General features: G+C 43.4%; 1 protein-coding gene across 9 annotated transcripts in view; it reads left to right on the top strand.

The window, feature by feature from the left end:
• The window catches only part of PDZD2 (PDZ domain containing 2), a 357195-nt gene that overhangs the window by 257698 nt on the left and 72095 nt on the right, over nt 1-27402 (top strand). For 5 of the 9 annotated variants that reach the window (XM_072757134.1, XM_072757132.1, XM_072757131.1 and 2 more), the window contains 4 exons: nt 2925-3426; nt 12397-12539; nt 15432-15564; nt 21860-22006. In XM_072757134.1, the coding sequence (XP_072613235.1) occupies nt 2925-3426; nt 12397-12539; nt 15432-15564; nt 21860-22006 (925 nt within the window). The remainder of the gene's footprint in view (nt 1-2924; nt 3427-12396; nt 12540-15431; nt 15565-21859; nt 22007-27402) is intronic. The other 4 variants (XM_072757139.1, XM_072757140.1, XM_072757135.1 and 1 more) reach the window with 2 other exon arrangements.

The raw sequence follows: 27402 nt of genomic DNA, 5'->3' as shown, positions 1-27402 counted from the left end.
CTATACTCTGAGTCAGTGGGCCTGCCTTTTTGGTACTAAAAAGAAGGTCTTTGCACAGAACCCATCAAAATGCTCAGAGTTTTTATGCAAAAGATAGAATCCCAAAAGCAATTGTAAAGAAATTGCCCCTCCAGGTAAGATTTTTTTTTGCAGATTGATAGTAAATGTCCAGGAGACCTAGGACAACCTGAACATAAAAAGAATGTTTCTGTTTTTCCAGGGTCTGTTTTGTCCTGGGCACTGGGTCAGTACTTTTGCCTTGACCTGCTCCTTTAATCCCCAGAAGTCTTCCCAAGAAACTTGTATTCCCAGATATCAAATTGTAAAGGCAACTCGGAGACGACTTATTTTAACATCCTCGTGTTACAGATGAGGACACTAGAGTGATTGAAACATCACAAATGCACAGTGTGCGGGGGTTTGGGAAGCAGGAGGGCCTAGGTTGACCACTTGGCAGTTATGTGAACCTGGGCACATTAACTAATATTTCTGAGCCTCAATTTCTTCTGTAAAGGGTGTTCTTAAGGAGCACCTACTCAAAGAAGCAACTCAAAACTTGGCCAGAATTATTACATTTTGCTATTTTTTTGAGACATAACTCACATAAAATTCACTATTTTAAAATGTACAATTCAGTGAGTATATTCGCTTTGTTGTGCAACCATCACCACTAATTCTAGAACATTTCCGCACTCCCCAAAAATCCTATACCTGTTAGCAGTCCCAGTTCTCCCTTCCCCCTGGCTCCTGGCAACCACTGACCCACTTCCTGTCTCTGTGGACTTGCCTATTCTGAACATGTCCTAGAGATGGAATGACATATGGCCTTCTGTGGTCTGGCAGCTTTCACCTTGCATCATGTTTTCAAGCTTCACGTAAGTTATAGCACATACTCACATACTTCATTCTTTTTATTGCTAAATAATATTCCATTATAGGGATAATACTACATTTTGTCTGTCCGTTCACAGGGTGATGGAAATTTGGTATAATCACCATTGTTTGACATGGTTGGGCCAAAGCCAGAATGAGGACTTGGGTGTCTTGACCCTCCCCCCTGGTCCTGTGTTTACTGCCCCTTCACTGTTTTTCATAACATCTGACATATGTCTTACATTAAAAGTAGTGATTTGCTCAAAGGAACCCCTACAGCCTAGCTAATAGCTACTTTTAAGGTTTTATACCTTTACAGAAATTTTTCCAGGGTGGGAAAAAAAATACACAGTTCAGGAAAATGAAATCTAAACATCGTAGAAAAATTGTGCTGAGAACCAAGTTTAATTTTAATTTACTAGACTCTAGTAGGCTGCTCTTTACCTGTTCATCTCCAGTGTATTACATGGAACAATCCAAGGTCTGTGGGGTACCTTTTATCTGCCTGGCTTTTATGTGTAAGTTCATTACCATGGTTTATAGATCAGGATCAATGAAAGTTTTTATTAACTGTGATGATTGTTTGAGGACCCATTTCTCTTGTTCACTCTACTCCATGGTAAAAATTGAGAATTATTCCCTTCTTCAGTGAGACTGGCACTGTCATGGCATTAACCTGACCATTAGGTATGGGTGATAGATACATGCCTTTGGCCCAGAACTTAGTACGTTTCAAACACAGCTGGTCACCTCTCCTTACAACCTGGTCCCTTCTTGCATACTGACTGTCCCCAGCTCTCAGGTCGAGCTTCAGGCCTGGAGGGAGAACAGCTAGCTTGGTCCATTTGAAAAAGTTCTCAGGTTTTCACTTTTTGAGGATGTAGGCAACAAAGCCCCAGACCTCCTCTTTGTGGGCACATGAAGACCGGAAGCAGATCCAACTCATTAAGGATTTGGTTGTTGACATTCTTTGCTTGTGACCGGGTGATGTGTAGAATGTGGCAACATTCCATGGTGAAGGCATTTTCCTGGGTTTATCTGGGGTTTGTGCTTCCTTATCTTGGGTGCCATGAGTGGAGGGTCTAGCCCAGCCTGGTTTCCTGACTTTGAGCAAGTGTGTTTTCTTTGCTAAAGCTTTAATGGTCCTGAACACCACTAATTACTTATCTCGTTTGATGTTCTATTTACAGTTATTCCTTAAGATCTGGAGTAGTTATTGTGTGTCAGGCTTCACATGCATCGTCTCATTTATATTATTTCCTGCCTCTGAGTGTTTGGCACTCCTCAAATACATGAAATGCAACCAAGCCTGGCTTGTCTTCTTCGGGCTAAGCATCCTTCATTTACCAGTTGCATCTTGGTACCAGCCAACGCCCCTCCACCCTCTATTCTTCTTTTTTACTCTAATGCTTTTTCACCCTCTCTTTCACTCTAATGCTCTGAGGCAGAGGTTCCTGTTGTTGTGCAGTTGATATTTTGATCCAAAGAGCGGAACTTTACATTCCTCTCAGTCCATTTCAGCTATTTTTTACCCCGGGGACTTGCTCAGTAATTACGGCAAAACTGTATGAATGGAGGAGTGCCTGGTTGGCTCAGTCCATAGTGCGTGAGACCCTTGATATCAGGGTCACAAGTTCAAGCTCCACATTGGGCACTGCTTACTTAAAACATTCTTTTTTTCATTTTTTAAACTACATGAATGGGAGGCTCATGTAACCCTGATGCAAGACATTGTTGAAATCATTATTGTTTTCAAATCGTATGTTAGGATTGACTCTGCGGATAGAAAAATCCATTTCTAACTGCCTACCCTGGGGTGTTTTCATTAGTAGTTTCTAGTTCATGGGGGTTTGGGTTTCTTTGGGGTTGTTTTTAGCACCAACAATTATGTAGATGGGAAGGATGAGTAGTGAGCCTCTCTCGGAAGCTTAGTACCTCAGCTGGGTGGCCAGGTGGCTAACACACCGTGTAGGCTGCCGAACGGGCCGTCCCAAAGCAGCGGTCAGGAAGGATCTTGGAGGGTTTTAACCGGCCCCCTGTGTCTGTTGCAGCTACCTGGCCGAGCAGTGCTGGAATGGCGGCTTCATCTACTTGATCATGCTGCGTCGCTTCAAGCACAAAGTCCAGTCTCCTTATAATGGCAACGGGAGCAGCAGCACTGAACCAGCGGAGACACCTACCCTGGAGCTGGGTGACCAAACTGTGAAGAAAGGGAAAAGAGCGAGGAAGTTTGGGGTCATCTCCAAGCCTCCTACCCACAAGGCCACTGAAGAACCCAAGAGCAGTGCTGGCTGTGAGCTGGAAAATGACCCTGTCTCGGAGCTGGACAATGGCCCAGACCCTGACCTTGGAAATGGTCATGCTCTTGAGCTCGAAAATGGCCCAGAATCTCTCAAGGAACTGGCTGGATCCCATCTAGACGGTTCAGAAGCAGACAGAGGGACAGAGCCTAGAATTCCAAAGACAGATGCTTCTCTACCCGCAAACAATGACAAACGTCGCTTCTCCAAGTCCGGGAAGACAGACTTCCAATCAAGTGACTGCCTGGCACGGGTAAGCTTTGGTTTGATTATAGAACCTGAATTTTTAAAGAAATACTGTTGAAGTTGCTTTTAAGGCTTAGAAAATAGAACTAAGTTGGCCTTGTATTTAGAGGCCAACACATTTATTGTGATAGATGGTCAGAGGACATAATAACAACAACAACAAAAATCTAAATCATTTTATCCTACTTAAATAAAGAGCTGGTTGAGTGATCCTAAGTGGAAAATCCAAGACTTCTGTGGTATAATTTGAGTCATATGAGGTCCAGATAAAGAACTTGAACTGCATCATTATTTATCACTACCAACACCAGTGGAATTGCCACAGCAAGGCCAAGAATTCCCGGTGGCAGCTGATAGCATGAACGTTCAAGCCTCAGTATTACACAGGAAGGATGTTCAACGCGCAGAGAAGCATCTGCTTTTATTTTTAACACTGCAAAACCAGTGACATTTTTATGGGTTCATGTTATTAAATTGCTGAATTCCAGTGAAGTTCGGAAATTTCACAGAAATGTCTGATACTGTGATATCCAGCTGTGATGGTCAGGATTGGTCTTCCTTAAAGGCAAAGCAGATGTGGTACACTCTGATGGGTAACGGGTACATTTCTAGCCTCAAATTGCCTCTTTCATTCTAACCAACATTCTCTCTCTTGAAGTGACGTTTCTTTAGGGTGAGCATGTTCCTTCCAAGAATCCTCTTGGCAGATACTCTTGTGGGTTCCTAATGAAGTAGTAACTTACTCCGTGGTTTCTGATTGGTTTCCTCTCTGAGTCTCTCCAGTAGGACACCCTTTTAGGATGAAAGAGAAAGTTAGAAAGATAGAAAATGCGCACAGAAGAAGTTTCAAGTTCAGCTTCGCATCTGCTGAAATGGTACCCTGGCAATGAACAGAATTTCTAGTAAGGCTATTTCATGCATATTTCTGCAGTTATACCTAATCTGTAGAATGGGAGGAGAGGAATTTAAAATAACCCCTCTCTCAGGGGACCATGTTCCTTTATCTGAGGATCTCAGTGACCTTCATAAAGCCTTACCCAGAAGGAGGTATGATTTGTAGATAGAATATGTAAATGAAGGAGAAGAAAAAAAATAATGTGTCTATCAATGATTTTCTACCAACTTTATGGTCCCCCAGAAAAAAGAATTAAGGGCCATAAAAAGATTATACTGTGTTTCTTATTGATAAATACTCTATTTGGATATGACTTTTTCTTCTAATGATTAGATTATGGATACACAGAAAGCCTAGGGTGAATAAGTTAGGGAGTGTTGGTTCTCTCAATCATTTTGAAAGGTTTAAGTTACCGAAAGAGATTGAATCTCATATGTAGTCCAAAGAGCAGGCTTTCATTTGGCCTAGGACACAGTGGGAATAATTTGGAAATGATTTTTTTTTTTTTTTAAAAAAAAGAAAATGTTTAAGAGGCCACTATTCTCTACTCATCTTAACTAAAGGCAATAACATAAAATTTTGAATTTCTGGATTGGACTATCTGAACATTACACATATCAGACTTTCTTTGCTTGGTTTTTTCCACTCACGATCAAATGTCCAAGAAGATATAAATGAAACAGTGATAAAAAACGAAACCTAAATCTTTTGCCTTTGGGACTTTTTTTTCTTAAGCCACATGCCTATAGAAAGGAGAGACCTGCCATCTGGAATTTGCATTCTTCACAACTGTCCATAATCTATAGACTGAGTATTGACCCTGAGTTATACTTTCCTTCTTGGAAAGTCAGCATGGGCCACATACCCTCTCAGGCATGAATATATTTTAGCACCCTTTTCAACCCCAGAAGCATCATCGTTCGATGCATTTACCCAAGATTGATAGAGTTGGCAAGAAGTAAGTCTTCACAGCTTCCCCCACATCCAGGTGGCACCCAGATTGAAACCAATAGACCATCACAGAAGGTCGTGTAGGTTCTTGAGCTGAGCGGATTTTTATTTTTACTCCAGGATGAGCCCAAGGTCATGCTAAAATGGAATTTCCAGAAAAACAAAAACTAGGTATTTACCTCTTAAGCCCTTGGGGCAAAAAATTCCATTCCATTTGAATAATGGGAGATTAAACATGTCAGCATTGTTCCGTTTCTGCTTTGTTAATGATTTAATATATCTGCAAAGACTTAATAAATTACGGAAAAGGCTTATAATCATCCAGGCCATTTTTATTTGTCAGATGCTTCTTTTTCATAGACTGTTATTTGTTACATGAAAATAAATCTTCAGTCTTTGTTTTTATATCCTCTTTCCCTTTAACAGAACCATAGGAAACATATTTCCTATAATAAATATCTTTTTTACAAAAAACCATATGTTTCAAAAAATATTAACATATAATAATACATATGCAACCAGATTAATCTTTTAAACTACAAAAGTTGGGCCCATTGTCTAAACATCTAAACATAAGAATCTCCTAGGACATAGAGACGTCTGGGTGGCTCAGCGGTTGAGCGGCTGGCTTCAGCTCAGGCTCTGGGTGTGATCCTGGGGTCCTGGGTTCAAGTCCTGCATCAGTCTCTTTGCAGGCAGCCTGCTTCTCCCTTTGCCTATGTCTCTGCCTCTCTCTCTCTCTTTACACATATCGTGAATAAATAAATCTTAAAAAAAAAAAACTCTTAGGACATAGAGAAGCAATTTTAGAACTGAGTTCAGAGTCCCTTACTCCCCGTGTAGTGAAGATCATTACTCATCTAAGGGGAGAGTTCTTGCAAGCCTGTTTACTACAGATGTGTATTTTTGTAAGCAGTGTGGTAAAAAAAATAAATACAACTTAGTCACATAACAGTGAAAAAGAAAATCCTACCATTTGCCAACTGGGCAAATCTATTCATACCTGGCATGTGGGTCTATGGGTCCATTTGTGGTCTCACTCTAACGCTTGTAGTTCACCCTGGACAGTATCAGACCTCTTCCCTAGACCCTCAGGAGAGACCTCAGGAAGGCTGCTCCAGGTCTAAATCTGCAGAAAAAGGAAGCTCAGAAGGAGAGTTATACCCGGGACATCTCCTGGGTAGTCCCTGATGTTTGCATCAAGCAGAAACAGCATGATGGTGGTCCTCTTCTAGGAAGCCCCCCATGGTCCCTGGGTGAACTTCTATCCTTCTATGTGGCAATGTCTCTCCTAAGTCGGTGCCTGCTCCTGCACCTCTCTCCTGAGCCCCCCCACCCTGGGCTTTCTGGTCTCCCTGCTTGCCCCACTCTTCTCTCCCTCTCCCGCAGCTTTCTGTTGGGGCCACACTGCTTTCATTTCCCACGTAAGTGGTCATAGTGTCTGCTACCCATCCCGCTGTCCACTGTCATCCCATCCTCCACTGTCCTCCCGGCAACCAGAGAGGCCTTTCTAAAGAGATTGCATCAAGCGTGTGTGTGCACACTCACACCCCGCAGCGTAAGCCCTTTGGGTGGGTCACCTTATCTTCAGGGTAATACCCCAACTCCTTAGCTTGGTGAAGCCTGCGAGGCCTTTCACTGTCTGATCCCTGCTTAACTTTCTACCATCGTCTCTCACTGCTTTCTTCCTCCCCAGTTTGGGCTGAATTAGCCACGATTTTTCCCAAAGGACTGTGCTTACTATCTCCTCTGAGCCTCTGCAGATGCTGCTCTTACTATCCTGTTTCTTCTCCTCTCCCCTGTGTGGCTTAACGTCTTCCATTTCTGGGGGACCAAACACCATGACACACCTCTAGGAGCCTCCTGCCACCTGTCTGGCCTTTAGGCATCTCCACTTTGGGCTCCTGCAGTTCCCCCTTCTTCATCAATGCATGAATCCCACATATCCCAACTACCATGCAGCTTCTTGTGTCCCCAGTAGAATTTAAAGGCGGGGACCTTATTTGCCTTTGTGTTCTGGCTCACTGCCTTGCACCTGCAGGTGCTCCGTAGATGCTCATTACCGAAGGCACCCAAGAGCTCCAGGCCTGAGAGGTGGGACACCAGGTTGTAGCCCTAGTTCTTCCATCCCCAGCTCTGTGGCCTTCAGGGTGCCATGTTCTTCCTCTGAGCTTCCATTTCCTCACCTATAAACTGATGACTTTGGTCTGATGACTAGGAACTTCAGCTCCGACCTTGATCACACACATCTTCTCATTTCTTACTGATCATTCTAAATAAGAAGGGATATGCAGACAGTCTCAGAATCTAAGTTTGCAACTAGAGCCAGACGATTTACTGCAGTAAAATTCTAGTTGGATGATGTTTCTTCTCGCATTTGGAGAAAAGATGCTATTGTGAAATATTATTTTTGGTTCCAGCAGAAGATGAGGTCATTTAAATGCCGCCAAGACAGCTCCCTTTAATGTACCACCTCTGTTTTGTAAATAAATCCTTTTTTTTTTTTTTTTTTTTTTTGGCTACTATGATGAGATGTATGTGTGAGCTCACCCAGTAATTGGCGTTTTATAGGAAAGGGTAGCACTTTGACAACATTAATACAAAAGTCCATAGCATCCAGTTTTGCGTGGTTTGGCTTTTTCTCAACATGCTGACAGAGTCTCATTGCCCTTTAAGCCAATGTAAAAGGAAGCAAAGGCTTGAGCCATCTGTCTAGACAGGATCTGTTTCAGAACTCAATCGTCTCCACAACTGGATTGGGTGTTCACATGCTAAACACTGGCAAACATGCAGGTTTCCCATCTGGGCGAGCCTCTTAATGTCACTCTCAATAACTTCTGAAAAACTGTAAGATTAGTGTATAAACATCCTATATTTATTAATTCTGTGGCATTTATGCAATATTGTTATGTGTTAGCACTGTTCTAGTTGCTGGAGAACCCAGTGATAAATGAGAGACGAATTTCCTGTCCCGCAGCACTTATCACAAATAAGGGGCCACGAGCAATAAATAAGCAAATAAATGAATCAGAATGGTAGATGGTGACAACAGGTGCTATAAAATGAAATAAAGCAGTAAAGTGAAAGGTGTCTGGGCAGTGTCCTGGTGGCGAGTTAACCGAAATTGGTATCAGTGAGGACCTCATTCAAGAGGCAATGTTTGAGCTGAACCCTGAGTGTTAGGAGAGGGTGGCCCTGCAAAATCTAGGGGTGGGCTATCTCCAGGGAGGAGCCAGAACAAGAAGCTTCCCTGGGCATGAGTGATGGAGTGTTTCAGAGGCAGAGAGACTGAAGCACAGTGAGTGATGCGGAGAGCACAGGGAGGTGATTTGGGTAGAGGTTTGTGTCCACCATCTCAAAGATTCCAACCTCAGCCTGAGCCTAGTAGGAGCTGTTGGAAGGTTTAAGCTAAATGTATCATAATGTATGTATTTTAAAAGTTCGCCCTAGAGAGGCATCTGGGTGACTCAATTGGTTAGGTGGCCGACTCTTGATTTCAGCTCAGGTCACGCATGATCTCAGGGTCCTGGGATCAAGCCCCATGTCAGGGTCCACACTCAGTGGGGAATCTACTTGAGGATTCTCTCTTTCTCCCTATCTCTCTGCCCCCACTTATGTTTTGTCTCTCCCTCTAAAATAGATAAATAAATCCTTTTAGAAAAAAGAAAAAGGGGTCACCCTAGATGTACAATGGAGAATAGGGGATTGTAGGAAGCAAAGAATAAAAAGGGAGACCAGATTGGAGGCTACTGTGATAACCCAAGCTAGAGATGCTGGTGGGCTCAACTGCAGTGATTAACAGGAAGAAGCAGAAGTTAGATGGATGTGGATATGTTTTGCAAGTAGAACCTGCAGATCTTGTTTATGGTTTGGGTATAGGAAGTAGAAGGAGGAATCAAAGATAACTTGTGAGCTCTTAGTTTGCAAATCCTCTTTAGCCTGAGTGCGTGATGGTGCTTTTTCCATGAAGGTGAGAAAGCCAGAAGCAAGACAGAGGCAAAGTGCTGTTTTGACCATACTGACGTGTGTATTAGATACCCAAGGAGAACTGTAAGGAAGCAGCTGAAAATATGCTTAATATTATTATATTTAAGTTGGCCTGTTGATTTTCTGCCAGCATCAGCTTTAGCCTCATAAACTTTAGACGCTGACTTTATTTGTAATTGAACACGGCTTTCAGCTGTGGGCAGCTAGATGTAATACTGACAGTTGTACAATGGACTCAGATAACATCTGCCTCTTCCTTCCTGTTTGTGCCTTCCTTTGTGTACCTCTGAACTCCTCATCAGATGATCAAGAAATTCCAGAGCAGGGAAACTTGCATGGACTTCTTTGAACTCTCCCCTTAGAGTTCCTACTTTCAGTTATGGAGGAAACACTTATGCTGTTGGATAAAAATGAAAAAGAAGATCCATTTCTTGACTAGCATAGTTGGGGGCTGTATTAAGGATTGGTCATTCCTGCCCTCTGAAGCCTTTTTATTAGATATGTGTTTTATTTTGCATTTAACCGTGTGTGTGTGTTGGGCAGGGGTATGAAGGGAGCATGTGAATGCTGTTAATGAAAATTGTCTTTAGCTCTTTTGTCAAGAGTATACATTAGGTCATTATTCTTTCTCCATGATCATAGTTTTATGTGTTCCTTGCCACAAGTTCTGTTTCTAAAAGCACTTAAAAATGAGAAAGGACTGTATATTTGGTATCGTCATACCCTCTGTGAAACACACTTAACATACTCTGCTTAACAAAAAGGTGGTAGGACAGGGAGGAAATGATGGTGCAACTAGTAATGGGTTGGCTAAGCTTTTACTAATTTAGGCTAAAGCCAAATCAACTTTCTTATTTCTAGACTCTGATTATGGTCCCTGTTGCTTTGGGGAAAGGATTTCACAGCTTTTCTGTACTGGGAGGGGGTGGAGCACTATTCCATATCTTCAAGACCCTAGTAGCCATGGCATATCTTTCATGGAAAGAACAAATCAAGCCACCATTCTGCTCTAGTTTCTCAGCTACTTTGTTAGGCCCAGGGAGGCAGCCATAGGGCTGGCCCATGTGCTAGTGTGGGATGCAAGCTGGGACAACAGCCATCAGCACATCCCTGAATTTTTTCCCTTTGGGGCTATCCACTAGGCCGTAGGACCTCACGTACTGGAAGTGTCGAAAGTTGCCATCTTGTCAGTAGCACTGACTCTCAAGGATGGCTTTTTGGAAATAGTGGAGCTGTGAGAGACTTTGAAGGCCAGGGAGGTTATTTCTGAATGGAGAAGAGAAAAAAGGTGTTCCAGAGGTCAGAGGCAACAAACCAAAAATGATGGAGTCCAAAGTGAAATGATTGGATGATATAGGGATTGTTGACAAGTTCATGAACTACTGTGGTTAGCCAGTGACTTCTGAAGTTACATTTGGCCAGACAGGCATCGTTTGTCTGTGGTCAGCAGATGAAGGAGACCGTTGGCACCCCTGCATGTTGCCGGAGTAATGGAGCCCCACTGAGTAGTGCTGTACTAGAAAAAGTATAGGATCCAACAGGTCTCTGTTAATAATTTCCCCAGACATTCCTATTGCTGCACATCAGTGACTGTTTAACATCTGGCTTTTTTACTATTGCATAAAGTTTCATTTTAGTTTCTGACAATGTGTATTTTAGATTTTCTGAATGCTTCACATTCTTTCTCCTTTGCAAGTAGCTTAAGTGGGAAGGTTGCCTATTTCTAGGAAGAGGATGGCTTTGTCCATAGTGGACCTTAATGGTTCCATTAGACCTTCATGATGGATGAGGAAAGGACATGGCTTTTGTTTTATGTGTTGAGGAATGCATTGTGATCCATACCCATAGACTGAGAGATAAAAAGAACTTCCAGGAGTGAGCCTAAAGTAAGACCCCCAAAGTTAATCACCTTGGAAGGTTTTGCTTTCATTTCTCTGAACAACCAAGTATCTGAAGGAACTTAAGCATTTTGTATCAGGCATATGTTTGCATCCTTGGAGGAAAACAGAGAGTCAAGTGGAGAATTAACCAAAGCAGAGAAGCTACCAGTAGTCCAGGGGACTTAGAGACATGATTAGTTTTTTTGAAGAATAGATTTTTGTAAGGATTGAAACACGTTTTAATGTATTCGAAGACTGTACAGTTCAGTGTCTATAGAAGCCAGTAACAGATTCAATTAATTTCCAGTTTGGGCTTCTCCTAAGATGTCATTTTTATGTTCTAAGGAAGTTGAGATCCAATTCAACATGATGGTTTTTCTTTTTTTAGTGAAGTATAGTTGACATACAATGTTATGTTAGCTTCGGGTGTACAACATAGTGATTGGACAACTCCACATTATGCGATGCTATTACAATACCATTGGGTATATCACAATAGGGTGGTTTTAACATATATTTGTGCATATATAAATAATATATGGTTACCAGTCAACATTTATTATGTCTCTACTAGCTGCCAGAAGCACTGCTGCTTCCATAAATATCTCATTTAATCCTAATGACAAATCGGAAAGCATTAATAATTATCCCCCCTTCAGAGGTGAGGAAAGTAAGGGTTTTAGACAGAAGGACATTCGGAAGTAAAGTGGCAGAGTTGGGCTGAAATTAGTTGAACTCTCCTAGAACTAAGACCTAACTTTGTCGTCTTTTCATCTTCCTATATTAATTAGTAGCTGTGCGTAAAAGAAATGGAAGCCAGACGCAGCCAGTGTTTACACACACAGTGGTAACTGGGTTTCAGGCAGAAGCAGATTTACTTAACAGATTCCTGGGCAGGAAATTGGATAATCACTCTTGCTGTCCATTAGTATAGCCACTCGCCATAGGTAGCCATTTCATTTAATTAAAACTAAATGAAATAAAAAATTCAGCATCTCAGTTGCCACTACTCACATTTGTGGCCAGTGACTCCATGTTGGATTGTACAAACATAGAACATTTCCATCATCCTAGAACATTCTATTAGACAGGACTGGCAGCTAGAGACTTTGCTCCAGCACACAGAACATTTTCTTTCTGTGGTCATCTGTAATACCTGTTGACAATTAATGAATATTTGGCTTGACCCAGCAGCTCCACTCTCCTGTGTCAATGCCATGTGTCTGTCCAGATACTTCACAGTGTGCTCGCTTTTTCTTCCAAGGAGGAAGTTGGCCGGATATGGAAGATGGAGCTGCTTAAAGAATCGGATGGGCTGGGAATTCAGGTTAGTGGAGGCCGAGGATCAAAGCGCTCACCTCACGCTATCGTTGTCACTCAAGTGAAGGAAGGAGGTGCCGCACACAGGTGACTAGATAACTCTCCCTTTTTCTCTGCCTCCTTATCCTCTCCCTTCCCTTCCTCCGGGTGTAGGACTCTTCCATTTGGTCAAAGCCCTGGTAATTGCAGCTCATAAAGACTGTGCTGGAGCATGGAAGAAAATCAGGCATGAGCAGTTCTAATTAAACACACCTCTGGGCACAGGAAGTGGCTAATTGCTGGAGATCCTGCAGACTCCTCCAAATCAGGAGAGATCACATTTCTTTGTGGTCTGTTTTGAGTTTCAAGTGATTGTTATTTATCCTACCTTTTAGGATACTGGTAATATGTGGTTACCTATTGAGACTCTGCTATTTGACAGAACACCACATTCCTGACATCTTAACCCCCGTGAGATTGTGGCTAATGACTTGGCAAAGTAATTGATTTTAAGTGTGCCCACAGTTCATGCGCTGTGTCAGGTCTGTCAGGACTCTACACGCACTTGTATGTATGTAAAAGTAAATGTGAATTTTTCTCCTTGTGACCTGAACGATTCATCCTTCAAAATTTCTTTTTTAATCTGAACTATCATCTCAAGTAGAAAGAATGATAGATCTTAGGCAGAGCATGTGCCAAGAAGTCCATTTGGAGTTACAAGGATGTAACTATCCCAAAATATACAGCACGTTTTTGCCTTGCTAGCTGATTGCTTCCATATACACAGTGTGTCTACTATTGGCAAGGTATGTTGTGTGCCCACACGTATACAGTAGGTGTATAATGGTAGAGTTTCATGGATGAGTGAGGTAAATCCAGTTGGGAATTTGGTGTTCAGTCCAGGTAACCTGGTTATAAGGGCAATAGGGCACACCAGAGTGGTGTTGGCCTGCCCCAGACCCAGGGGGCTTTGAAAAATATATCTTGTGGAGTTGAAGGAGCCAGAAGTAAAGACTGTTAGACTAAGGAGAGGACAAGGGTACAAATTCAATGTGTTTCATGTCCCAGTTCTAGTCTCATGACTACAGAGTAAGATGCTAACAACTAGAGGTGAGAATAACTGCACTTGTCAGTTATCTGGGGGGCAGACAGTGTGTAAGGATTAAGACCTTAGTTATTATCCAGAAGAGCATCATTAAATTTCCCACATGAGATATGCCTTGAGGAACTCCCATCAGATACCCATTTTCCCATTAATCCTAGGTTTTAGGTTCTAGCATGTCTTTGGAAAGTTGGCAATTAGGAAATTCCTGTGCTCAGAGATGAACTTATATAGGACTGTTCTGGTCTGTTTTCTGTGTGAGCTCTTTCTAGTGGGTTTCACCATGTTCTCTTCACCCTTAGCCTGGAGTTGTGTGTGTGCTCTCTGTGCTTCTGGAGTTTATAATTCATAGGTCGGGCATTCTAGTTAATAACAGGGTATGAGAGAGACGGAACTGAAGAGGAAAATAAGAAAAGGGATGGAGGTAGGGATGGTCTTGAATAAATTCAGACACTGGTCAGAACTTTGTGTTCTTTTTTACTTCTGAATCTCTCTCTTTCTCGGTGGCCCACCCACACACCTCCTTGAGGTTCCAGTTTGTTCTCTGTGGGCTTTTATCCCCCGTCTCTTTCCATTCCAAGAAACTAGAAAAGTTCTTAGCATTTCTCTGCTTTAGGGATTTTTGAAGGACAGAAATCAGAGGCTATCAGAAGTCTCTGGTGCCTCCTGTCTTCTGTGAAAGCTTAAATACATGGAAACGATTATGATGCATGCTCTAGAGGACTGGGAGAAAGAAACTAGTGAAGGAGGGAAGGGTGGAGAGAAGCTGCTTGATTTGCTGAAAAAAAGCAAGGTGGGAAGAGTCAACACGTTGGAGAGAAAGCTGAGTGAATCTGGGAATACTGGGGCCAGGCATAGGTCCCAAAGCAGCACCCTGGGTGTTGATATAAAGCCTTCAGAGGTCATGGTGGAGCCCTGAGTTTAGAGTCCATCCCTCGCACCCTATTTTCTATCCCATATTTAGCAATGGAGATGTAAAACCTCTAGCTCCTTTGGGACCTTGGGAGACCAGACCATTGGAGGTTCAAGTGGAACCCACAGGACTGCTGATCCATCATGACTGAGGGGCCCTGCACAATGCTCTGGCACAGAGTGCCACCCCAGACCCTCGACCCACCCTAGGGCAGGCAACCCCAGCCCAGTGGGAAGGAAGCTCTAAGTCAGCTGTAATTTGTTTTAGGGGAAATAAAGAAACAGGACACATTTGTAGACCAGGTCTGATATCTGCAATAGCAGGAAATTGGTCAGTCTGTTTGGTTAGTTTTGTGTTCATCCTTCTGATGAAGCTTGGCTGTAGGATGAAAATGACACTGAGAGATTTATCCTCAAGGTCCTATAACTCTGCATGTGTGTTGGGGGTGGGGGTGGGGGGACCCACAGACGCATGCTAGGGCTGCAGAGGAAATCTGGCCAGGGCAGTGTCACCTAGAGAGAGAGGACAACAGGTTAGAGAAGGCTTTCTGTTGAGCTTGATGCCTTTGTTTGGCGTGCTTAGCTCAATGACTCAGCTGACGGCTCAGTTGTGAGGACGGATGGCATTAGGATTGAGAACAGAATGACTCAACTATCCAAAAACCTGGGGTCTCAGATCCTCTGTCATTGTCTCCCCCTGGATGGGAGGCATTTCATTAAGGTTGATGCAGGATACAGTGGTGCCTTAAGACCTTGCCTGCTACCAGGCTACCGTGTGAAGTCATGGAGCCTCCCTAAGTGGGCAAGAGGACCCAGCCAGACCAAAGGATGAATCCCAGCCCAAACTGTTGCCGGCCATCTCTATGTTTTCCTTAGCCTGATTTTAACTGTGCCCTCTTGTGACCCTCCCCAGCTCCAGGAAAATGTCCCTTCTCAAGCCCAGAATATCTTGACAAGGGATTTTTTTCCCATCTCCATTTCCTCAGGGACGGCAGACTGTCCTTAGGAGACGAGCTGCTGGTAATCAATGGTCACTTATTGGTGGGGCTCTCCCATGAGGAAGCTGTGGCCATTCTTCGTTCAGCCACTGGAATGGTTCAGCTGGTGGTAGCCAGCAAGGTAGGTAGTTTGTTTCTTTGTTTGTTTAATATTTTTAATGATGGTGGTGAATTTGGATTTGAGCCCTCTCTGTGCCACACACACACACACATACTTGCACATTTACTTGGGCCATTTAGATGGCCATGATTCTACAAGGCAAGCCCATAAGGGTAGCCTCTGGATGAAATATTTAGTAGATGGAAGAGCAGTTCTAGGACTAAGGAAAAGGGAGAAATGGTAGGATGGATGGAAGGACAAGGTGGAGAGAGTAGCACCTCTCCCAGGGAGAAACCAAAAAGGAGACCTGGAAGCCTGCTGATTGGCAGGGACGAAGGAGAGGTGTGGAGCTGCACATCTGCCAGGTCCCGGAGGAAGAAAGGTTCAGGGCTAGCTGTGGGCAGGCCACAGGCCCTGGTTCTGTCTCACAGCCTCACAGAGTGTTGGCACTACAGGACGCCCTGTGAATCCTGTTTGTCCAGCCACCCTCTCCCCTTCTTCCTCAATTTTCCTGATGAGACAGTGAGGCCAAGCTCCTGTGGCTGGCTTCCATCTCTCAGAGGCCTAGATGTGTCTGCAGCTCCAGGACCCTGGCTCTTGATGCACAACCAATGTCTGTCCCCTCCCTTTGGCTATCACCTCTTTTTCATGAGGGCTCAGGCTGGTGCTTCTTGTACCCTCATCCCTGAAGTGTGTTAAAATAATGCCAATGTCTTATGCCCCCAGCATCCACTTTGTCCCCTGGCATCACCAGCCTTAGAGTCCTGGATAAAGGCTGCAGGCCTCCACAGCTGTGTGACCAGAAATAGAAGGACCTGAGTCCTCTTGCTTCTGCGTGGCTGTCCCATCTGCTACTGATAAGATAGAAAAGCACCCACCAGATTTAGGAGCTAGTGCAGGAGAGCCCCTGGGCTTCATTCTAGTCCATGGAAGCAGGGGTGGGAAACCACTCCACTCTTCAACCCTTTGCAGCAATACGCTCTTGCCAGGATGGGTAATTCTTTCCTCATTATCCCTATTATTTTTTTGAACTTAGCATCCACAAGTTTTTCTGTATTTTTCCTCTTAGATTACAAGGTTTATTGCCTATTTTTGGAGTATTTAATAATTAGAACATTTTGAACTACCTGGAAAATCTGTAATCCTTCTTTTACACCTTTCACCCCAATCCCATAACTCAGACACTTAGGCTTCCCACAAGAACACAGAGCCTTGGCACAGACTTGGGAGGAAGGGTTGGCATTGAGGCTCCAGAGGCAGGAGTTGAGACAGTCTGCACTCCCTCCTCCCCTCCCAGAGATACCACGGGGCACCCTGGTGTCTTCTCACTAGGGGCAGGAAGGAGAGCAGAGCACAAAAGGGAAATGCTTCAAGGGAAGGACAAGCAAGTTCCCCTTTCAGCCAGAGGTATTGAGGTTTGAAAAGCACCATCTGGTCTTAAACACTCACACACGCTGAGTCCTATGTTTGCACAGCCCACCCCCCCACCCCCCGCCCCACAGTCTGTGGCTCAAGAATGGAGGGGTTCCTGCACAAGCAGTATACCATGGCCACCCAACCTTTATTTCTATGCTGACTTCTTTCTTCTGCTAGTTTGGAAGATGAGAAAGAGAAAAATCTCTTCTAAGTCAAGCTAGAAGAGACAAACACACGGACACAAAGAAAACATAAAATAAAAATTAAAAAGGTCCACCCATCACTTTCTTACACTTTACACAAAAATAAATTCAAAGTGGATGAAAGACCTTAATGTGAGAGAGGAAACCATCAAAATCCTAGAAGAGAACATAGGCAGCAACCTCTCTGGCCTCGGCTCGATCAACTTCTTATCACCACAGGCAAGAGAAACAAACGCAAAACTATTATTGGGGCTTCATCAAGATAAAAATCTGCACAGCAAAGGAAACAATTACCAAAACTAAAAGGTAGCCTGTAGAATGAGAGGAGATATTGCAAATGACGTATCAGATAAAGGGCTAGTATCCAAAATCTATACAGAACTTATCAAACTCAATACTCAAAAAACAAATAACCCAGTTAACAAATGAGCAGAAGACATAGAATAGACACTTTCCCCCCCAAAAAGGACACATGAGAAGATGCTCAACATCACTCCTCATCAGGGAAATACAAGTCAAAATCGTGATGAGGTATCGCCTCACACCTGTAAGGATGGCTAAAATTAACAGCACAGGAAACAACAGATGTTGGCGAGGATGTGGAGAAAGGGGAACTTTCTTGCACTGTTAGTGGGAATGCAAACTGGTGCAGCCACTCTGGAAAACAATATGGAGGTTCCTCAAAATGTTAAAAATAGGACTAACCTACAATCCAGCGATTGCACTACTAGGTATTTACCCAAAAGATATAAAAATACGGATTCTAAGGGATACATGCATCAATATTTATAGCATTGTTCATACACTGTCCATTGTGTTTATCAACAATAGCCAAACTATAGAGAGAGCCCAAATGTCTTATCAACTGATGAATAGATAAAATGTGGTACATATGTAATGGAATATTATTCAGCCATCAAAAAATGAAATCTTGCCATTTGCAACAACATGGATAGAGCTAGAATGTATTATGCTAAGTGAAATGGAATGATCTCATTCATATGTGGAGTTTGAGAAAGAAAATAGATGAGCATATGGAAAGGAGGAAAAGAAAAAAAGGAGAGAGAGACACAAGCCATAAAAGACTTTTAAGTATAGAGAACAAACTGAGGGTTGATGGAGGGAGGTGGGTAGGGAATGGGTTAGATGGAGGATGGGTGTTAAGGACACTTGTATTGATCACTGGGTGTTGTATGTAAGTGGTAGATCACTGAATTCCACTCTAGAAACCAATATTGCACCTAATATTGCACTACCTAAAATTTAAATAATTAAAGAAAAGGTCCACTCATGGGGAAGCATAATTGAGGAGCATACAGGGGGCTTTGAAAGCTGGTTTCCTGGATGATATGTGAGCTGTGGTCTCACTCGCTGACTCAAAGGGCACTAACGTGTGCCAGGGTACAAAGGGCACAGTGGGTGCCAGGAGCTTTTTACCTATCATCTCGTTTACTTCTTGAAATCCCCTGAGAGAGATGTTGGTTCTTTTCATTCAAAAGATGAAGTTAAAATCTGAGTGGTTTATTAATTTACCCAGAGGCCGCACAAGCAGTAGGAGGCAGAAGCAGGTTTCATCATGGGTCCGTAAGGCTTCACAGTTTCGTGCTTGTTCCTGTCCACCAAGCTGCCTCTTAGTCATTTAAGACATAAAGGACACAGAGCCAGTGGCATTAGAGAAGGGTAATGTGTTCCCGCGAGGGGCTTTGACATTTAGGGACACTCACCGGGTCTTTGTAGGACTGAGAAGCAGTCTGGAGCCCAGGAATGGATGTTTCGGTTGTCAGGCTCTTGCTCTTGGCCATCTGTACTGAACGACAGGCCTAAAGATGACCGAGACCGTGGAGGAATGATACCCTCCAGTTCTTCCCATAGGCTCCATTTATAACTAGGCAATACGTTGCTATAGCAGCTGCCCACTGTTTGTTCCTAAACTTAATCTCCACCATCCAAGATGCTCATCCATGTAGGAGAGAAGAAAATCCATCTTTCCACACCTCTTGGCATCTGGTCCTCTTCAGTATCCAAAAAGAGCAAGTAATCCAGAGTCTTTGTTTTGTCATTGTATTTAAAGAGAGGAAGGGGGGGGAAGAGCTTTTGATTTGCTGAATAAAAAGAATAATAAAAATATAAATTATCATTGTAGAAAATAGTCACTTTGTCACCAAACTTTAGGACATTGTTTTGAAAACATACGCAGTTACTTTCTTCAGGACAGAGTGTCTCATGTCTCCATACGAATATGTTGTTTGTTTATACAGACGAGCTTATAAGGTTTTTGTCTAATGAATGAAATCAGAATATCCAAGTGTGTTTTGATATTCCCGGAAGTACCTGCATATCAACACAGATTTCTCTCTCTCTTTATCACTCTCCGTTTTTATCAACAAGTAATATCCACTTACTATGTCTAATGTAGAAAACCTAGAAGAAAAGGAAGATAAAATTTTCAAACACCCCCAGTAGTTCTATCCATTACCTGGTCTGTCCTTCCAGGCATGTTTTTTTAATGGGCTCAAACACACGGAGTCGGAATGCCCCGGGAGGCAGCGCCGCCTGGACTTCAGAGCCCGCACAGCCCCTTAAAAGCTGCAGATCTTGAACAAGTTGCTACATTTTTAAATTTTTTAAAATTTTTAAATTTATTTATTTATTTATTTTTTTGCTACAATTTTTTAAACCTCAGTTTTCTCACCTGGACAATGAGAATCATAACTACTCCATGGAATGTCAGGAAGATTAAATGAAATATGAACAGCCCAAACAATGCAGCTGGTTGCAAGAAGCACTTGGAGAAATGTTTGCCTTTATGGTTAGCACATATTACGACATCCAGTTTATTGTTACAACCATTATTAAAATGAGAATACTATTTTTCATCTGCTTTTGTGCCAAGAAGCATGCTGTAAGAATCTTTGTGCATACAGAAAGTACATTTCTGTAGCACTGTTGTTAATGACTATGGAGTATTTTTTTTTAAGATTGCATTTATTTATTTATGAGAGACACAGAGAGAGAGAGAGAGGCAGAGACACAGGCAGAGGGAGAAGCAGGTTCTCTGCGGGGAGGCAGAATCCGGACTCGATCCTAGGACCCTGGGATCATGACCTGAGCCGAAGGCAGATGCTCAACCACTGAGCCACCAGGCGTCCCTGACCATGAAGTATTCTATCTTGTGGCTGTTGTGCAATTTACTCACCAGTTGGGACCTTCATTTTTTGTCCTACATCTTTTTAAAAATCTCATTTCCGTTTATGGTCTAGCAGAGCTGACCTTGCAGAAGAGGGCTGAACTCACTTTTTGCTTCAGAGCTCTTTGCTTCCCTTAGGTAAGGTCTAACTGTATAGTATCCACAATTACTGACCTGCCATGAATGAGCTTCAGATGCCTCCCAGGTGGGCTGCGCATCAAATTAGTCACAAATGTCAGTGCCGCGGGGCGCCCACTTACTAGGAGTCTGTAACACCTGTTGTTTAAGATGTGTGTCTTCTCTTCTCCTGTCAAGCCCTGAGGAATAGGATGATCAAAACTTTCCATAGGCTTCCTTACTTGTAGAAATGACTGGTGTGGGAGGAGAGGAGGACACATTTCTCTCCTTTCTGGCCTCACATCAGCCGCGGCCCTGCTCCCCCGCCTCCTGTGCTGTGGCATTTCCCTGGAGAGTTCTGGGTGGCAGCGTGCGCCTCCTCTGTGTGTGCAATTGTCATGTGGCACCGGTGACCTCGCCTGCATCCCACTGACCCCTGTGGCCTCGTCTGTGCGGAGGAAGGAAGGGCGATGGTGGAGTCCTCTTTAGAGTCTAGTCTTAATGGAGTCTGATTCCATGTATTTTGTTGACCTTTAAAAATTGTTCAAGGGCTGTTTTCTTTGAAGAGACGTTATCAGGCTCCACTTTGGCGTCGTGATTCAATCAACAGTCTAATCTCTTTCTGGTGAACATATGCTAGTGAGATGAGCAGTGAGGGGGAGGAGCACATGGATACTAGAGCTCTTGCCGGGCCTGGGGACACGGCGCAGAGTAGAAATGGCCTTCGCTTGGAGGAGCGCTCAGATAAGCAGGAGAGACAGGTAGAGTTAGACATACGTGCAGGGCGATGAAAGAAAACAGTGAAGGACATTCGGGAAGAAGGGAAAGACAAGTGGAATGCCTCCTGGGACGGTCCAGGAAGGCTTCCGGGAGGGGGTGTTCAAGCGGAGCTGGGAAGCTGAGCTCGCTGGACAGAGGGAGCTGCTGGGAGACATGGGAGCAGGGCAGGGGAGAGCCTGGCGCGATGGAAGGTCAGTGCGGCTGGCGTGGAAGGTGCGGGTTGGAGGAGAGAATGGAGGGAGGTGTGTTTGGAGCCCTGGGCCCTAAGATGTTGGCCCGCCAACAGGGAGGTTTAGATTGTACCCGGAACGCAAGGCAGGAGAAGGTATCAGAGTTTCTGAAGTGGAGGGAATTTGGATTGCCTATAGAAATATCTAAGAAACACAGATTTTTTTCAGCAAAAAACAAATTGGTTTGGGTTTACATTGGGTCTACTGCCCTGACATGTGAGGTAACCTGGCCAACCTGGAAATGTGGAACATAATACATTCCATGGGGTCTTTGAGTTCAGGGCGTGTGAGCACTCCCGGCTGACCCTGCTGGGTTTTCCTTGACCTTGACCTTGACCAACATTCATGGGGTAATGCATGACTCTTTCATTGTGTCCCTGTAGGAAACCTCCGCCGAAGACCTCCTGAGGTTGACATCTAAGAGTTTACCTGATCTGACCAGTTCAGTAGAGGACGTGTCCTCTTGGACCGACAACGAAGACCAGGAGCCAGACGGGGAAGAAGACGGCTCATCTTCCGTCCAGGGAGCAGTAAGTGCACCTCTGCTTTCCCCAGCTGCTCTGCCGAAGCGATGTGTCCCTGAGGATGTCGATGGTGGGGTCGGAGGTACTAGCTGAAGGTAGTAGGATAGAGCCCCGGATGGGAGAGGACCACAGGGCGTTCTTTTAATGTTTTTTTTTTTTTGGTCAGGATCTTCCAGACAAATCTGTGAGGGCAATGATTTTCATTAAAGAAAAAACATTGAAGCTGGAAATGGGATGAGGGCGCAGCTGTGTATTTAAGTTCAGAGTGTATATCAATTTCTAGGGCGCGTAGTAGCTCACATATACAAGGGTCTCACTGCTGCTTTCGGATGCAGCGTTTGACAACTATTGGTTGTGAATTCAAACTGAGCCCGAGAGATTCTGGTCGAGAGTGGAGTGTTGCAATAACACAAAGCCCGTTCAGGCCAAGCTGTGTGGGTATGTTTTCCGAAGCCAGGCCCCTCGCGTGGCCTGTGGTTCTTCTGACACGGCCTGGGTGTCTCATGCCCTCGTGGGCTGTCCTCACGGGCTGCCTGGCACAGAGTCACGAGGGCTTTCGGTTAATGGTGATTGCAGTGTGGTTCCTGGGTCCCTCTTTGGATCCCAGGTCTGCCAGATGTGGCATTTCTGGTGTAAATTCTTGCCAGTTCTTGGTCTCCATCCGGGTCTCCATCCGACCAGCCGTGGGGAGGGTATCTTCCATCTGCCATCTGGAGCCACTTACTCTCTCCCACCATCACTACACCTAGGCAGAGTGGGTAAGCATTGGAAAATGAGTTTTGGTCATAGTTAGGCCTTAAAGACCCAAAACTGCATGTTTTATTACATTTATACAATATGCTATCTCATTTCAAAGAAGAAAAAGTTGCTTTTCTCCTTTCTTTTTTGATCAGTGGAGATCCAGGGCCACTGAGTACGGTCGTGTGGGTGTGGACTGCACAGAGTGCTGCGTTGAAGGAAGCACTGTTTGAACCATAAAAATAGGCTTTTGTATTTATTATGACAGTTTCCTGAAAGATGGCAGTGAAGAGTTTTGCTCTAGCAAAGTCAACATATTAGGACAGTTTTCCAATCAAGGAAGGAAAGTGTCTTAAAGAAGAGATACCTTTTTGTAATTTGCCCAGAGGCATTGTATAAACCCATTGTTGATTTGAAAGATTTTTCTAGCTGCTTTACCTTCAAAGGAGACTTTTCTTGGAACACTAACCCATAAAGCAAATAAACCAGAACTGAATGAAGTTAAGGCAAACGGTTTAAAAATAACTGTGTGATTATTCCCATCTCTTCGTATTATGACACCATTCAGTGGTTTCTCTTACTTTTATTAAGGGTAGAGACCAAACTAATTTGGGGGGCCTACACTGCTTCCCTAACTCCTGCTTATTTCTTGAACCTTACTTCTCCCTGAGTTCATCACTCCTAAGCAACCACCACCCTACCCTTCCTGCAGTCCTTCATGATGACTGCATGTGTTTTTTTGCCACAGGACCTTTGCAAACGCTATTATTCTCTCTCCCTGGAATCCTCTGCCTGAATAAGAGGCCTCCTATCCGCCTTTGGGATCCCTCAAAGTGTTACTGCCTCAGAGAAACTTCCTGAATATACCTACATACATTAAATCTCTTAGCTCTGATAGTATGACTTTGTGGCTCTCTGTGAACTGCTTGTCATATTTGGATTTTTTTTTTCCGATGCAAGGAATTTTAATTAAATTGGCATAGTTAAGACCAAAAAGATAAAGTGGACACTGCCAGCTTATCTTCAGCCATTGCCTTTAACAACAGGCTAGGGAACACAACTTGAAACACAGCTGAGTCTTGGTGTTCTGAGACAGTGAAGGGATTTCCTCGGTATTTAAATATATTAATATAACCAGTTATATAAATCTAAATATAAAACCAATCTGTAAGTTTAGAGGTGGCATTTACCATCTCTGTGAAAAGCGGAACATCCCTAATCAACTCCAATCATATTTTTAGAAGGGGAAAACAGTGACAGCAGTGACAGCTGAACCAGAATTACCATCAAAGTTCAAAAAGCTGATCATATTCATTTAGCCGCAAGCCAATCTTATTTAAATCAGGACTGTCCCAGAGAAAAATTCTATCAGCCACTCATGATCTGAATTCTGGTCAATGAGATCAATTTAAATAAATATGGCACACATAAAAAAAAGTCATGAGACATTTTTGTTTTGTAATAAATAAGGCGATGGCCAACTATTACCCTCAGTAGCTTTTTTGAGATAAGCTATTAAGTCAGTTCTTTCCCAGGTCTTCTTAATGCCAGCAAAGATCAGTTTTGTTCCAGGGATGTACTTCTTGGGATTTTCCATATACTCCTTCAGGGTCTCCTCTCCCCAGGTGATGTCTTTGTTCTTATTGGCATCCGTGTAAGAAAATCCAGGGGACTGACCTGTCTTTCGCCCAAATCAACCATGGAGAGTTGGCCCAGCCTTGTGCTTGCCTCCCTTTTCCACTTCTGAACAAAAATCTTCTTGCCCTTCTCAACATCACCCATTTTTGAATCGCTTTACTGAAACGAAGATGCCCATTCGCAAGCCAGGTGTCCCGCTCTCTCACATTTGTGTTTGTGATTATTTGATTAAGATCTGTTTTCTCCCAGCCAACTCTAAATTCCATGAGGTAACATGACGACTGGATTGGGTTCCCAGTGAATCCCTAGAGTTTAGCCACTACATCTGGTGCTGAGTTCTAAATAACAAAATGAATTTAAAAACAAACAGCCCAACAAGTGTTTCATTGAACGCTAATGAAAATGACACCCAAATTAACTGGATTTATCCACCAGAAAAATTATGGTTACTTCAAGGCCCACAGCTAACCACCCCATGGCAGTCTCAAGGGGCCTTTATATTACTATCCACATCCTAGTCCCCTTAACCTACAGGGACCGTCCTCGAATAAGCCTTGAACAGGCCTGAGCGTCAGATGTCTCCTGCAGGCCACCTCTCTCGCTCCTACCTACCCCGCCCTGCCTCCCCATGACCTCCCAGCACTGGAGGCCTCCATTCTCTATGGTGCCACAGCAGTGCCCCCTCAGCTCCTTGTTATCTGGGGCACAAGAAGAGATTCGGAGGAGGTGCAGTCCCACCACGGGCTGCTCAGCTGCAGCATGCCTCCCCTATTTCGCCCTGCCCACCAGGCTTCCATCACTAGCAGCTCTCCAGCCCGGCTCCATCCCAGGCGCCACCCCCCCCTCATGCCCACTCTGCAGAGCTTGGCCTGCTCAGGGGGCTCCTAGGACAGCTCAGCCAGTTTGCCACCGAGCGCTAAGCAATCTCAGGAGCTTACAGAGAGGAAAGGTCTGCAGCACATCTGCACCCCCTCTGGTAAAGCCCTGAGCCCTGTAGGTGACACCGTCGGGCTTGTCGAGAGCTTACGGTCATACGCGTTTTTAAAAATTCATAATTCATGGGGCGCCTAGGTGACTCAGTCCGTTAAGCATCTGCCTTCTGCTCTGGTGGTGATCCCGGGGTCCTGGGCTGGAGCCCCACTTCCAGCTCCCAGCTCAGCGGGGAGTCTGCTTCCCCCACTGCCCCTCTGCCCTACTCGTGCATGCAGGCACATTCTCTTTCAAATAAATAAGTAAAATAAAATAAAAAATTCATAACTCATAGTCTCTTAAAAAAGCAAGCAATTATTGAATTGCAAACATTTTATACTAAATGCTTTCATAAATGAGCCTTTATATATATTAAATATGTTACGTTATATATTTTAACCATATGTATTTTTACAAATTTGTAATTTATTTGTTTTAATTTAAATGATTTTTATTACAATACTATTTTCACTATATAAATGGTTTTTTCTCAAAAAAATCTGTAAGACAATATAAATCACCCACAATCCTTCTAGTCAAAGATAGCCATATTTAACATTTTATTTTTTTATTTTTTTATTATTTTTTTAAGATTTTATTTATTTATTCATGAGAGACACACACAGAGAGAGAGGCAGAGACATAGGCAGAGAGAGAGAGACACAGACTCCATGCAGGGAGCCTGATGTGGGACTCGATCCGCGGTCTCCAGGATCACGCCCTGGGCCGAAGGCAGCACTAAACCACTGAGCCACCCAGGGATCCCCCATATTTAACATTTTGTTACGACTTTCTATTTGATATTTTTCCTTAAGAATATTTGTATTTTTAAAAATTCTAATATAGTTAACCTACAGTTTATACTATAGTGCTTCAACATTTCTGTACATTACTAGGTGCTCATTGTGGTAAGTGTACACTCCTCATCCCCTTCACCTGATTCTCCCATCTACCCACCTCCCCTCTGGTAACCATCAGTTTGTTCTCTATAGTTAAGAGTTTGCTTTTAGTTTGTCTCTTTTTTCCTTTGTTCATTTATTTGGTTTCTTAAATTCCACATATGAGTGAAACCATACAGGATGTGTCTTTCTCTGACTCATTTCACTTAGCATAATACTCTCTAGGTCCATCCGTGTCATTACAAATGACAAGACTTCATTCTTTTTTACGGCTGAATAATATTCCAGGGTGTGTGTGTGTGTGTGTGTGTGTGTGTGTGTGTGTGTGACATCTTCTTTATCCATTCAGCTATCATGAACACTCAGCTGCTTTCATAATTTGACCATTGTTAATAATGCTGCAATAAACATAGGGATGCATATATTTTTTTGAATTAGTGTTTTTGTATTCTTTGGGTAAATACCTAGTAGTGGAATTACTGGATTATATGGTAGCTCTATTTTTAACCTTTTGAGGAATAGCCATACTGTTTTTCCAGAGTGTCTGCTCCAGTTTGCATTCCCACCAACAGTGGAGGAGGGTTTCTTTTTTCTCCACATCCTCACCAACACTTGCTGTTTCTTGTGTTTTGATTTCAGCCATTCTGACAGGTGTTAGGTAATACTTCATTGTGGTTTTGATTTGCATTTCCCTAACAATAAATCAATAAATGATGTTGAGCATCTTTTCATGTGTCTGTTGGCCATCTGGATGTCTTTGGAGAAATGCCTGTTCATGTCTTCTGCCCATTTTTTATTAGATTACTTGTGGTTTTGGTGTTGAGTTGTGTAAATTCGTTGTATAGTTTGGATATTAACCCTTTATTGACTATATCATCTGCAAATATCTTCTCCTATTCAATAGGTTGTCTTTTCGTTTTGTTGGTTGCTTCCTTTGCTGTGCAGAAGCTTTTTATTTTGATGAAGTCCCAATAGTTCATTTTTGCTTTTGTTTCCCTTGTCACCAGAGACATGTCTAGAAAAATATTACTAAGACTGATGTCAGAGAAATTACTGCCTGTGCTCTTTCAGATTTTTATGGCTTCAGGTCTCACATTTAGGTCCTTAACCACAAAGTTTGTGTGTGTGTTTATGGTGTAAGAAAGCGGTCCAGCTTCA

The sequence above is a fragment of the Vulpes vulpes genome, chromosome 4, assembly GCF_048418805.1.
Source record: "Vulpes vulpes isolate BD-2025 chromosome 4, VulVul3, whole genome shotgun sequence".
NCBI lineage: Eukaryota > Metazoa > Chordata > Mammalia > Carnivora > Canidae > Vulpes > Vulpes vulpes.
Note: the sequence above shows the minus strand (reverse complement) of the source record. Positions and strands in the feature narration are given on the sequence as shown.